Source organism: Stegodyphus dumicola, chromosome 1, assembly GCF_044657685.1.
Source record: "Stegodyphus dumicola isolate Sdum_Otavi_A_Nest chromosome 1, ASM4465768v1".
In the NCBI taxonomy this organism is placed as follows: Eukaryota; Metazoa; Arthropoda; class Arachnida; order Araneae; family Eresidae; genus Stegodyphus; species Stegodyphus dumicola.
Genome location: NC_140768.1, coordinates 189,219,449 through 189,232,787, shown reverse-complemented (window position 1 = coordinate 189,232,787; position 13,339 = coordinate 189,219,449). Strand labels below are relative to the sequence as shown.

The following is a 13,339-nucleotide window of genomic DNA, read 5'->3' as shown; positions in this document are numbered from 1 at the left end:
CATTTTAGCCTCAAAATTAATTCCATTTTAAATAAACTCCACTCAACAGTAAGTGGAGCATTGTGTAATAATAATCTCCAGATAAGCTGACAAGGTGCTGATATGCATTGTATAGAAAGACAATTGTAAATTGCCGTGAACAGAATCATTGACTGGGCAAATGAAGAAGAATTTAGGTTTTCTAACCAGAAGACCATTTGTTGTCCATTTTTAGCATAAAAGAAAACTACATCCTGATTACTGCCTGGAGAGATGCTTGATTCTGGTGTTACCAGAAGTAAAATTTCTTGGTCTCATGTTCTATAAAACTTTCCTGCCTCACATTGCATATTTGAAGAAAAAATTTTTGAAACTTCTGAACTTTCTAAACGTTTCTTGGAGTACAGGTTACATTTTAGACATATTGCCCTTTGTTAAAGATATGGCTTGTAGTTTAATCTCTTAATTAAAATCACAATTGTAATTCTGTTTAGCACTTTAATTTAACAAGATGAATTTTCATATGAAAATAACACTCAAATGTTTTGCACAGTTTCAAATGATTGGTATTAATGTAACATAGATCTAATGAAGCACAATAAACAAACACAAATAACAGGTTTTATAAACCATACATTAGCTTGTCTCCATCTTTCAAGCTGTATGACTTGCATAGCTGTACATCCAGCGTACCGACTAGCGAGCCACTTGGGGGAAGTAGAAGTACCATCTGATCATGAGAAGGGAAAGAAAAGCAGATTATAGAAGTTCTACCATCTGTTGGCTGGCAAATAAATTTAATGATTGTATTGATGTCTGATATTAGTTTAGTCATGCAAGCACTCAAAGTCTATAATTTTTTCATTTAACTGGCATCATAAATCTATTCATTCTAGTTCATTTCCATTCGAGAGCAGTCATGCATACAAACACAATCCATATGTTTCTAATATTCTTTATATTTTAAATTGTCATTCCCTAAGATGCCATGATTTACGTGCGTAAATCAGAAACTCTGATTCTCTCTGACTCGGTATGTAACTTCGTGGTTTAAATACCGTTCCTCCTTATTAAATATTCAGCAAGATTCCAAAACTACGTTCTGGCTGGAAGTAGTAAGTTGAAGTTAAGAATGTGACAGGAAACGAACTTTAACTTAAAATTTAACTGTTGATAAAATTAACATAATCCTTACAGCTTTTAATGTGTAATTATCTTAATATCATTTAAAAATCAATGCCATAAATTACATGTATTTTAAACTGTGAAATTTTATTAGTTTGTGATTTTAATAAGGTTTTTTTTAACAAATATTGTTAAAAAATAAAATTTAATAGTGCCCATGTAAATCTATAATGATTAAGGTTATCTAATACCTAATTTAATTACTTATAACTAACTGTTTACCTTTAAAAATTATCTCTGCATATTAAAGCAAGTTATTGCCTTTCATTAACCCTTACCGTGGTCACAAGATAAAACACAAAAATGTAAAAATTCATGTAAAGCGTATTCTTCGCATCTTAGTGAGACTTAAAATAATACAAAAAACTTATCACCTCTGGTGCTTTAGTTGGTTATTAGAACCTTTAAAGTATATTATCTGAGTTACAACCCAGAAATTCTACACAAAGCTACGACGCTAACTGCGTCAGACAGTGCCCAGCTGACTTTCAAAACTTGCAAACCCTGCTTACATCAGGCTCATCAGGTTTGCTCTGATCAGCAGGTCTCTCTCTAGGCAAGCAGGAGCAGTGACAACAGCCAGTCTTTTGTTTTGAATCAATCTGATTATGATTTTACTTCTCATTTTAACCTATGCCACTTTACATAAAATCTACTTACTATTTACCAAAACTCTAGATCAGTGATTCTCAACCTTTTTTTTTTTTTTTTTCGCAGCACACTTTTAACGATTTCAAAATTTGGCAACACACAAAGAAAAAGATAAGTGTAAAAGTTGTTTACTTACCTAATAATAATACACTGTGTAAAATAGTTTGATATTAATTTTGAATGTAAAATAAAATAATATGTACTACAAAAACAGCAGTATGTTTATTAAGGGATTAATTACAAGTTAATAATAAAAATACTTTCAATGAGAAATTTGAGCTTGATGTTTTTGATAATTTATTTATATTTATTTGGTCGTAAAAATGACAAGGCTACTCTCATATTGTGTTCTACATTTAACAGTCTTGCTCTTTTTTTCATTTTTATGTTGGTTAATACTAAAAATCCTAATTCACTCAAATAAGATGTATAAAACTGTAATAATACATTTAAAGCATTTTTGGCCATCATGGGATAATCACATCTAAGGTTTATACAAAATGAATTAATTGATTCTTCCGAATATTTTTAAATTAAATCTCGATTATTAGAAAGCAAAATAAGTTCTTCCTATTCGTTCAAAGTTAATGCAAGCACAGAAGTATTCGACACCAAATAACAAAACTGAATACCAAAATTGGCACGCTTCTTTATGTCTTAAAAACTGAATTTCGCCAATTCTCATGTGTACCATATACTAGGATTAAACCCATTATAATTTTTACTATATACATTTCTAAAATTTGGCGGCATACAAAAGTGCCACAACACAGTGGTTGAGAATCACTGCTCTAGACTGATCAAAAAATGAAAAAAAAAAAAATGACACATTAAAAAAATTAACATAAAGCTAAGTGTTAGTAAAACCTAAATAAAATGTTACGTATCTTCTTTCAAATATGTCCAACTATTACAAGTGTAAAATATTTAATCAGGGTTCGTAGCGGTCCTTATAAGTGCTTATAAGTCCTTATATTTTAAAATAAAATATAAAGGCCCTTATAGGTGCTTAATTTTTCTTTAAAGCCCTTATTTTTTTGCTTTTAGTGCTTTTTTTTTTTTTTTTAATGAACGCCCTATTTTTCCCCGTACCAAAGCCGAAACTAAATAAACAACTTTTCTTCCTAATATGGAATGTCAGATGGTGAGTCATACTCCCGGAAATAGCTTTTCCCCCTTTCTCTGCATTAACATAACCTTTGATGTGCACGAAGAGTACAGACAGGTGCCCGTCGTTCTATTGGTCAAAGAATTGCGAAAGCAGTAGAAAATTCGGCTACATTCGGCATTCTTTTCCTCCCACCCAAATACTACATAGTGTTGCGTGCGTACGGGTTCGTTACGAAATGAATGCACAAGTCCGATAAAAAAAATGAAGAAAATTTATTATTATCACAACAAATATGCTTAAATTTCCTCAAATTATTGTGCAGTATTACAATATCTCACAGTAGTTATCTTTTAACTACTCAAATGTTCAATAGAACTTAATTCCAAAACAGCTAAAGAAAGCTAATCTGCGAATTCGCTACAATCAATGAAAGCAGTTTTCTAAACAACAACAAACTAAGCAACTACTACAAACTGAGAGGTTTTTCCTCCTTTTATAAGATTTTTAACATCGCGTGCAAGAATTGTCTGTTACTTTTTCGAAATCAAAAAGACATATTTATTTATTTAATGTTAAATGCATGTGCTCTTGTATTTTTAATTTCCCGGCTTAGCTTTCTTCTTTTAATATTCGTCATGCGCTGCACTGGGCGGGAAATAAAACCATTTAATTTATAATTGAACTAACATTAGCTTTTTAAATACCAAATTCGTAACACTGCCCCTTCCCAAGGACTGTACGTCCCGGGCAGTACAATCCCTGGACAGGAAGCTAAACTTATAACTGTGGCATAAATGCAATAATAAGCATTACATTACAATATCAAACAACATGAACAATAAAGGCAATACATAAAACAAATCAAATGCTATCAAATACTAAATGCAAATCAAATACTAAATGCAAATGAAATCAAATACACATTTAAAAACAAAAAGGACCATGGTCTTATACTATTTACATTACGTACTATGGCCATATTAATGAGTTAACCTGTCGTAATGGACGACTTTATGTTTAGAGTTCGAAGACTCACGGATCCGAACCCCGACGTCATTCATCCTGTTTAGAACTGTGTGCGGACCATCCCAAGGCGATTGTAAATCAGGCCTGACTCCTTTTTGTCGAATCGGGTTCCACAACCACTCCTTGTCTCCTTTGTTGGATCTATGTCAAATAGCTCTAGTGTTGTACCTGGTCTTCACTTTCTCCGATGCCAAGTTCACTTGCTTTTGTGGGGAACGGTGCGTCACTTCAAAACAGGCCTGGACATCTTGGATGTGTTCCTCAGGCGATGAAGGCGCATCCGTAGGGCGACCAAACAGACGGTCACAAGGCAGACGAAGGTCTCGATCAAAAAGCTTCTGGGATGGAGAATAGCTGGTAGTCTTGCGTTTCTTTTCGACCATAGTATGATTTCGGCGGCTTCCCGAGCTGGGTCTTTCAGACAAGGCATAGGCATTTCCAGGTGAGGATCTCTTCTGAGAATGGATAGTCATGTCACCAGATGCTGAAAGCAGTTTGTTGTTTTTGAAGTCTAAGGAAAAATTGTATTTCCTTAAAAAGTCCAATCCGAGTATGCAGGGATCTGTATTATCTGCCACATAAGCTGTGTGATGGTAGGCAGCACTTCCAAACGTGATGCTCACGTTTAACTTCCCAGTTATGTTGATCTTATCACCAGACGCAGTCTGAAGGGTAACACAGGATGGCGTCCAAATAAGTTTATCTTTAAACTGTTCAGCTAAATCTTTCCTAATGATGGTGACATTAGCTCCTGTGTCAATGATCATATTGCAAGGAACTCCAGTCCGTTATTGTTGCCACTCACTATAGAGATCTTAAGCGCTTTAAAACAGGGTTTTTAATTATCTGGCAACCTCCGTTCCTTGATATGGTCATTAATTTGTTTCCTGCGTCGTTGCTCAGAAATGGTCTCAATTTTCGTAACCTGGGGTGTTCTGCAATTCTTTCGTACGTGGCCTTCAGCTCCACAGTTCCAGTACTTTAGTTTGTTGTCAATCCTTTTCCGTCCCATGGCATTTAATTGTCTGTTTAACTGGCCTCTCTTATTTTCCGTGCTCTGAGGTGTTCTGCAGTTCCTTCGTATGTGGCCTTCAACACTGCAGTTCCAGCACTTTAGGGTTGGTTTCTTCTCACCAATATTCCGTCTCAAGGCATTCACTGGTATTATCAAATCATCCATTTTATTATCCGTGCCGTGGGGTGTTCTGCAATGCCGTCGTAGATGACCTTCAGAACCACATCTCCAACACCTTTGAGCCACTTTGTTCTCCCTGCTACTCCGTATCAAAGCGTCGGCTTGTCTGGATAAATCATCTGAACGAGCCATCAGTTGATCCACTGGCTTGTGGACTCGCATAGCTCTGACTGGGTAGCGGTCTCTATGAGTTGCTTGCTGGGCTGCCTCGAATTTCATGGCTTACTACAGAGCACTTTTTATATCCTTCACATCCGCCATTCGTATAGCTTTCTGTAATTCAGGATCCCGGATGCCGTCGATAAAGTACTGCAGGGACAGGATTTCTCTTGTTTCTGTCGGGCACTCCGAAAAAGTGTGATATGACAGCCTTTCAACATCCGTGGCAAGCTCCTGAAGTGTTTCGATGGGCTTCTGCTGATGGGATTTTAGTTGGAGCCTGCTGTAGTCTTTTAAACACTTCTCCCCAAAGTGCAGCTCCAATGCGCCCGATAGAGCTTCAAAGTCTAATCTCTGGTTTGGGGGAAGAGTCTGCAGGATATCCGCTGTGTCTGCTCTCAAAGAAGCGGCAAAATGACAGGCCTTAGCTTGGGAATCCCATCCATTCGCATCCGCAACTATAAAAAATTGGGTCTTATACACTTGCCAGGATGTCTTCCCATCATATGTGGATAGCTTTAGAGATGGACGAGCAGGCATCGGTAAGAATTTAAAATCATTACTCCTGCTCCCTGCCGTCGCTACGAATTTCTTTAAAGTATCCATTTCTTTGGCAACTACAGAAACTCTCTCATCAATTTGTTGTTCGATTTGTTGTTTAACGGAACAAACTCTTCCTTCTATTTCTTCTTTGACTGAATCAACTCTGTAACCCATTTGTTGTTCCACGGCTGAAACTCAGTCTTCTATTTGCTCTTTTACAGAAGAAACGTTTTCTTCAATTTGTCCAACTTTAATTTCGACTGCATCTATTCTGCCTTCCATAGCCTCAAATTTATTTTCTATTACACAGGTAATTTCTCTTTTCATTTCGTTCTGACCTGCTTTCATCTCGTCTTTAACGGAGTTGACAGCCCCTTCCATCTTTTCTTGGAAAGCAGTAAATGCAGTCATCATTTGCCTGAATTGTTCTTCCATCGCTCTTGTAATTGGCATTCAAAACCCCGCTCCTGACACCAAAAATTGTTGCGTGCGTACGGGTTCGTTACGAAATGAATGCACAAGTCCGATAAAAAAAATGAAGAAAATTTATTATTATCACAACAAATGTGCTTAAATTTCCTCAAATTATCGTGCAGTATTACAATATCTCACAGTAGTTATCTTTTAACTACTCAAATGTTCAATAGAACTTAATTCCAAAACAGCTAAAGAAAGCTAATCCGCGAATTCGCTACAATCAATGAAAGCAGTTTTCTAAACAACAACAAACTAAGCAACTACTACAAACTTAGAGGTTTTCCTCCTTTTATAAGATTTTTAAAATCGCGTGCAAGAATTTTCTGGTACTTTCTCGAAATCAAAAAGACATATTTATTTATTTAATGTTAAATGCACGTGCTCTTTTATTTTTAATTTTTCAGCTTAGCTTTCTTCTTTTAATATTCGTCACGCGCTGCACTGCATGGGAAATAAAACGATTTAATTGACCTAACATTAGCTTTTTAAATACCAAATTCGTAACAATGTGTTTGAATTTCTATCAAGATCTTAAAAATTTGCATTCTCGTTCTGCTTGGTCAGTTCATATTCGTGTTTAATATGATCATTATGCTTATATTATGAGCATATGTATTAATGTTTATAATTAACATAGTTGCAGTAACTGCTGAAGTATAGTAAACTTCCAAAAATGGTTGTGTTTTAACACAGATTAGCTTTCTAAGGAATAATATTCGGAATGGCTTAAATAAAGGGAAAGTAATCGAATAGTAAAACTAATTTCATTTTGTTGGCCAATACATTATACAGTACGAAGGGTGGGAGGTCTCCCCTTTCTCTGCAAAATCTTGAATGTTGAAACCATTACAGTTCGCTGCAAAACAAGCAACAGACCCCCCCCCCTTTTGTTTTCTTGGTCACTTTCCAATCTGGATTGAATAGGACTAAAAGTTCTGCGGTCTACCAACCGAAGAGAAGAATGATTCTATTACGGAAATTTAACGCCGTCTGTTGAAAATTAGAATGAAAAACCCCAGTTATTTAGTTCTTTATTCTCCCAATACCGGCAGTTGTTGATTCCAATTGCGTAATATGACGTAGGGCCGATATTTTGCAGAGATAATTAATTTTGATGTTCAGTTCGAGATTTGTTTATGAACACTTAAAAGAGTTTTACTGTGCTTGCTAAGCAGAATATTTTATAGTTCCGTTTGTTTATTTTTATATAATGCACATATCGAAATGTCAAAAGCATTTATTTAGCGGAAAAATTTAAAAAGCGGCTACAGTCTAGCCCCCTCTGCTCCTCTTTTTCACGTTATGCTCGATTGTCCAAATATTCGGCAATTTCCAAGTATGCGGGTTAGTAAAGCTTTTGCTGTTAAAGGATGACTGCATGAAGCAAATTTCTGTCTTCTGATTTCAGAAATGTTCCTCTTTTTTACTTAAATTACTTCGCTTGTAATATCTGTTAAGGGAAAACTGATATACAATGAAAATTTAGAAAATGTTCAGAATTTAGATTTAAATTATTTAAATATCAATATTAGTGGAAAAATAAATTGCATTTATTATTAGGTTCCAAGCAAATACAATAAATATGCCTTATTATTATTTATTTTCTGTATTTTGATCTGAAATTTCATCATTAAAGCTTGTAATATAGTTTAGTTTTTCATAGTTCTTTTTTCTCTCACTGTAAACTAGTTCTGTAAGTTGAACTATTATTTAAAATTTAAAAAAAAAAAAAAAAAAAAAAAAAAAAAAAAAAAAAAAAACTAATTATTTTCCATGGTTGAGGTAATGCTTATTCTCTCTTAATAAGTACTTCATTTCTCATATTTTAAATTACAAGTCTAATTTTTAAGGTTATGCAGTTGTGTATTATGTAATTAGACAGGTGCTTATTTTTTTTTTTTTTTTCTTAAAATGTGCTTGAAAAGTGCTTATAGGTGCTTATTTTTTTAACTAAAATGTGTCTATGAACCCTGTTAATGCTACTTGATAAGTTTCATAATGTTTATTTAATTCTCAAACTTATTAATAATTATGTTAATTACGTTATGTTTAAAAATAATGCATCCTACTTACGGATCTATTTTATTTTTAGGATGGTATTACAAATTGAAGTTCAGGCATGGATAATATTTTTAATTGAATTTATTCATTTCCCATTTGCTCATAAGTCCTTAATTTTTTCCATTAATGGTCCTTAAAAGTCCTTAATTTCCATGTGCAGAAATGTATACGAACATAGTGAATAATAATTAAGGTACCGTAATTTCGCACATATAGTCCGCACCATCGTATAGTCTGCAGACACGATTTTATATAAAAAAAATTTCAAAAATCGTCAGATAGTTCACAGACTATAAGTCCGAAATTACGTTTTCTTAATACGGCAATATTCCCATGCTTTTTAAACACATCCTTTTGTTTGCGCCAATTTCTCACTGCTTTCTCGTCCACTTCAAAATAATGGGGTAAAATCCTAGTATACGGTGCAGCTTTGGCGCGACTTTGAAAATTATCGCCAACACCAAAAATGATCCAAAGAACATCTATATATATAGTATACACACATAGTATATGTATATACACACATAGTATATACTATGTTTAACTATATATTTTCTTTGAATGACCCGTTAACTACTCATCGTATATGTCCCGTTTTCACTGCTCATCATAAAGTCGCCAAAAGTAGCCAAATCCCGTGTGCACCGAATACTAGGATTAAACCAATAACAGCCCACTTCTCTATTTCCATCTTTCTCAAATACCTTGAGTTTAACTCAGCAGTAAAACTCCGATGTTTCATCAACGTTATCGAAGATGAAAGACAAAATACTGTGCAACGTGCTATACTCGTGATAAGTGGTAATGAAATGTGACCTTCGACCACACTCACTTGGTGTTGCGAAACCACGCTATAAGTAAACGAATCACGCTTTTTTTTTTTTTTTCCCGTACTCCAGGTACTTGCTACTATGGCTCCTAAAAACCGAGCTGACGCATCAATTACTTTTCCCCCTCTCGGCAGTTGCGCTAAAGCAGTGCGAAGGATACTGGGATACAAGACTCTGGTTGCGCTGAGTGAGTGCTCATACAAGACTTTCTTTGGCTCATATCCCGGCATTGCTTGATGCGCCATCCTGGATTTTAGGAGCTCTACTTGCTACTACTCATTCGTTCTGCACTATGCTCTATGGTTTACTATCGATACGACACATACGAATGTTTTCTTGGAATCTCGCGCTTTTTTTTTTTTTTTTTTTTTTATCATTGGCAGTTCACGACAGCGTGTTTTTTAAATTTCAACGATTTTAACCGTGAACAACCAGCATATTATCCGCACTGGTGGATAGTCCACAGCTTCAAAAATTCTCATTTTAAACACAGATAGTCCGCAGACTATACGCGCGAAATTACGGTAATTGAATTGGCAGTTGCAAATAGGCAGGAGGGACTTCCAAAGTATTGTAATTTTTACTAGTAAAGCCTAATGCCATGCATATATTGCTAACATTTTTAAAAGTATTTTTTGTGAAAGCTGCTTTATTTGCCGTACAAATCTTTAAATTACAAAGATTTGTAACGATCTTTAACAAACTTAACTTTGTCCTATAAAATATTTGAATGCCGTTCTCTGCATTTTGCGGTATCGAATATTTTTGATCTAGATCACTTATGAGTTTATTTCAGCTTCAGTTTAAGAAGCTAAAAGTGTCTTGATGGTTATCTTAAGTAGTTTAGTTTGTAAGACCATCCTGCCTGCAGTGTGTAGGAAGTCAAAACTCATCATGCACCCAGGTTATTAAAATAAATGATAATATATTTATGCATACAAATAGTTTGTATTTTATTATTCAAGTATAGATATAAAAATTTCATTATAGGGTAAAAATTCTGTTGCTAAAAGAATTATTTTTTCTTTAGCCGGATCGCCAGACTCTAATGTGGAGTGCCACTTGGCCAAAAGAAATCCAAAGTTTAGCTGAAGAATTTTTGACTGATTATGTTCAGGTAACCATTGGGAGTGGACAACTTATTGCTAACCCCAACATCGATCAGAATATTTATGTATTAGAAGAAAAAGATAAAGATGATGCGTAAGTTTGCTATGTATTAGTTTCATTTTAAAAAATCTTTGGTTTCATATTGAAATAAGAATGTGAGTCAATAAAATCCAAGTTTCTAAATGAAAAAAAGTTCTTGTTAACTGAATAAATTTGTAGGAATCATGTTCAGTTTTGTATAAGTTATTCTAATTAATTTTAGTGTAGTTTCAGATCTTAGTTCACTTGTCTGTAAGGTCCCCTTCGTCTTCTCCAGGTGAGGCTAAACTTTGAAAGACTGCCTCTTAGATGTATTAATAGATGGAAGTTCCATTCAGCTGTTCAAAATGCACTTAATTCTGGACTGCATTCTAAGCTAAGATGAAGGCGCCGAAGATTTATCCTTTGAAAAATCAAATAAAACCTAAAATTAATACTGTAAAACATGCAGCAGATATATGAGAATGGTTGCTATAAAAATTAACTCCAAAACTGTCAAAAGACTCATTAACACAGATGGCTACAATAGGCACTTCTTTTTCTTATTATTATGAATAGAAAAGTGCATATAAGCCCATGAATGTAGCTTTTTTTCCCCCAAGTCACTAACTTGGTTGGTGGCTATCCGTCGGAATGTGGATAGTCAGAAAGTATTGACCATTCTTCTAATAGATTTATAAAATCAGTAAAGTAAGCAGTATTTTTTTAGAATATTGCATATAGGCTTTGCAGCTCAGTCTAGAATAAAATGCTCCAGATGAATTCTAATTTATCTCAACAGCAGATTATATATATATATATATATATATTCTCATAGACTCCAACCTTCAGCAAACTTTGTCAGTAGTCAACGCGCAAACGACATTTTTACAACTTTGAAAATGTGGGCGTAGCGTATGTTGTAATTAACCATTCATTAATTTTAAATTAATAATTAATTGTAATCAATTTTATTACATTTAAAATCCATATACATATAAAACTGAATAATTAAAAATATAACTTGTAAATTATATGCACATTTAATTAGAAATTTTCTTTTAACTCCTCAAGCATTCACTAATAAAAAGTACTTCAAATCACTACTAATCATAGAAAAAATCAGAAGCTATAAATCATATCTTTATTCTGGATATGATTTCTACAGGGAAATAAAATTTAAATAACCAAGAATGATACATATAAGTATTAAACAAAATACGCATAATTTATGAATGCAAAGATTTATATGTAGCATGCTTAGCAAGCTTAAGTTCTGATTTTGAGAATGTGTTTTTATAACACAGTTCTTCATTTGCCTGCATATTTATTTTTTCAATCAAAACTGCTTCAAGAGTTTTAAGACCTAAATTTGGTCGAAATTCCGTCTGATTTTTTTTAACAATAGAAAAAATTCTTTCGCAAGCTGCATTTGAATGAGGTATTATTAAGACCGCAAGCATTACAGAAGGCAATACTTTATATTTAATACACCCATTCATATTTTTTAATTTGGCAATTTCTCCCCATGCTATATCAATACGCAAATCTACAATTTCTTTCAAATCATCTACTTGATACATGGAAAATTCAATTTCTACTTGATTAAGACATTTTTCATCAATAATGGATGGAAAAGTATTCATCAAGTAAAGAACAGATGAAAATGAGACTTCAGTTCTCAAGTTGATGTCAGCAACTTCAGCATGTTTTAGAAATGGATCACTCAGTGGAAATTTATCAATTATATATGAACATGCAGTTACAAAAAAAGCTCGCACAGAATTGAAAAATGATTTCACTTCACTTTCATTCAACTTGGCATTTTTTAAATATAGTCTTGTTTCCGCACCAATCACTAAATTTTCATTTTCTTTTTCTTTACTATACTTCTGAAATGGAATAGACGTTAGAGTAACATCTTCATTTTCTTTAGAAATTACTGATGGTTTTACGAATCTAACAAATAAATTCATTAAAAGTTCAAAAAGTTCTCTTCTCAATTTATGTATATAAGGAGCTTGTTGTTGCAAATTAATATTTACTGTTATAAACAAAGGCAAAGTATTTTTCAAAAATAACAAGTACAATTTGGTGGTCGGTGACTGTAAAATTTTTTTAATGTTTTGCAATCTCTTTCCTTCATTCTCACTGTTATCTGGTTTATCTCCAAAAAAATTTATCACAGCATCCCACTGTTCCAAAATCCTTGTTATAGATTCTAAAAGAGACAACCATCTCGTACTGCAATATTTCAAAATTTTATGAGATTTTGCATTCTGTCCCAAAATTTGTTGAGCAACTTTGAAGCTATGCTTCCGTTTCGAACTTTTCTCCAAGTAAAAATATATATCTATTATCAACATTTCAATTTCTGAGCCAATTAATTTTTCAGTAGCTTTTTTTGCAGCTATATGCAAGAGGTGGCACGGACAGCCTCGGGTGATTATACTTGGTTGATGCATTTTGATAAATGATGCTACACCTTTAAACTTTGCAATAATATTACTAGCGTTATCTGAAGAAAATGATAAGCAATTTTTCCATTCTAAACCTTTGTTTTTAAAGTTTTCATTTATACAATTAAAAATACCTTCTCCTGTATTATTTGTGCATTCTAAAATAGAAATCAATGAAGTAATTATCACTCCCTTTTCTTTACTGTAGTATGTTATAACCAATGGGTACAGTTTGTTATCATTGTTATCATTACTTCCATCAGTACTTAGAGAAAATGATGTACTGCACACTGATTTTATAATATCAGCAACAGTATTTTATGCAAGCGTTTTCACAATAGCAGCAGTTTTGGTATGACCGCAGCTAAATTTTTTTGCTATGGCAGAATCCGGAAACATTGCTTTGAAAAGCTCTTTGGAATGATCCGAAACAGAAAGCGGTAGATTATGTTCAATTAAAAAACGAACAAAATAGCATTCGGCTTTTATAGGATCTGTTTCATCATCTTTTATTAAGAAATTTGTTATTTCTTTA

The 13,339-nt window shown here is 33.5% G+C and overlaps 1 protein-coding gene across 1 annotated transcript in view; it reads left to right on the top strand.

The window, feature by feature from the left end:
- The window catches only part of LOC118205085 (uncharacterized), a 130,832-nt gene that overhangs the window by 93,667 nt on the left and 23,826 nt on the right, over positions 1 to 13,339 (top strand). The window contains exon 9 of the mRNA XM_085824063.1: positions 10,248 to 10,420. Within this exon, the coding sequence (XP_085680189.1) occupies positions 10,248 to 10,420 (173 nt within the window). The remainder of the gene's footprint in view (positions 1 to 10,247; positions 10,421 to 13,339) is intronic.